Here is a 760-nt window from a genome sequence, read left to right as displayed (position 1 = left end):
TGTATAAGCCAAATGTTGCGTCAGTTGTTCTGCGTCAGAAATACTTTGGTTGAAGTCCAATTTTCTTCTGACGCAACAATATCCGAACATACTTTTTTCACGCTTTTTATGCAATGAATTGTGGTAATTTGGAGTAGTACTTAAGTACCAAATTACCTAATAATATACACATTTTTTATTTGTTGAACACAGTCACACGACAACTCCAAATGCCGGAAGAGAGCGCCCCACGTTGCGGAAACTGGCGCCGCGTTCACTTGGGCTGGCTGGGGCTGCTGGGGCTGCTCGTGGTGGTCAAGGCGTCTCTGGACTCGTCCATGTTGCAGAGAATACGACGAGCAATACATCAACCTCGGACTCACACGGGGTACAACCTGTCCACCAACGCCAACGTGACGTCGTTGTCAGGCACTGCGTCTGACCCACGACGACTTGCATACATGCTGTACGCCACCGACGCCCGCACAGTGTGCAATGCGCTCTTGATGGCTCGCAACATCCGAGAGACAGGCACCCCCGTGTCGATCCCGATCGTGACGTTGGTGGCCAGTGATGTGGCGCCAGACGTTGCCAACCACCTCGTGGACACCGCCAACAACTTTGTCGTCGAGCGAGTGGCGCCGTGGAAGCAGTCGGGCGTGGAGTGGAGCCACGAGTATGCGATGTCACTGACAAAGCTGCGCATTTTTGAAGAGCGCGGGTACGACAAGGTCATCTACCTCGACTCGGACGCGTGGATCCAGCGCAATCTGGACCACTT

The 760-nt window shown here is 53.2% G+C and overlaps 1 protein-coding gene across 1 annotated transcript in view; it reads left to right on the top strand.

The window, feature by feature from the left end:
* Positions 1-187: 187 nt before the first annotated feature.
* H310_10630 (hypothetical protein) overlaps positions 188-760 on the top strand; it is a gene marked incomplete at its 3' end in the record, with an annotated part of 770 nt that continues 197 nt past the window's right edge. Inside the window, exon 1 of the mRNA XM_008877063.1 lies at positions 188-700. Within this exon, the coding sequence (XP_008875285.1) occupies positions 210-700 (491 nt within the window). The 5' untranslated portion in view covers positions 188-209. The remainder of the gene's footprint in view (positions 701-760) is intronic.

The sequence above is a fragment of the Aphanomyces invadans genome (genome assembly GCF_000520115.1).
Source record: "Aphanomyces invadans strain NJM9701 unplaced genomic scaffold supercont1.27, whole genome shotgun sequence".
NCBI lineage: Eukaryota > Oomycota > Saprolegniomycetes > Saprolegniales > Verrucalvaceae > Aphanomyces > Aphanomyces invadans.
This window is presented reverse-complemented; position numbering and strand designations above follow the sequence as displayed.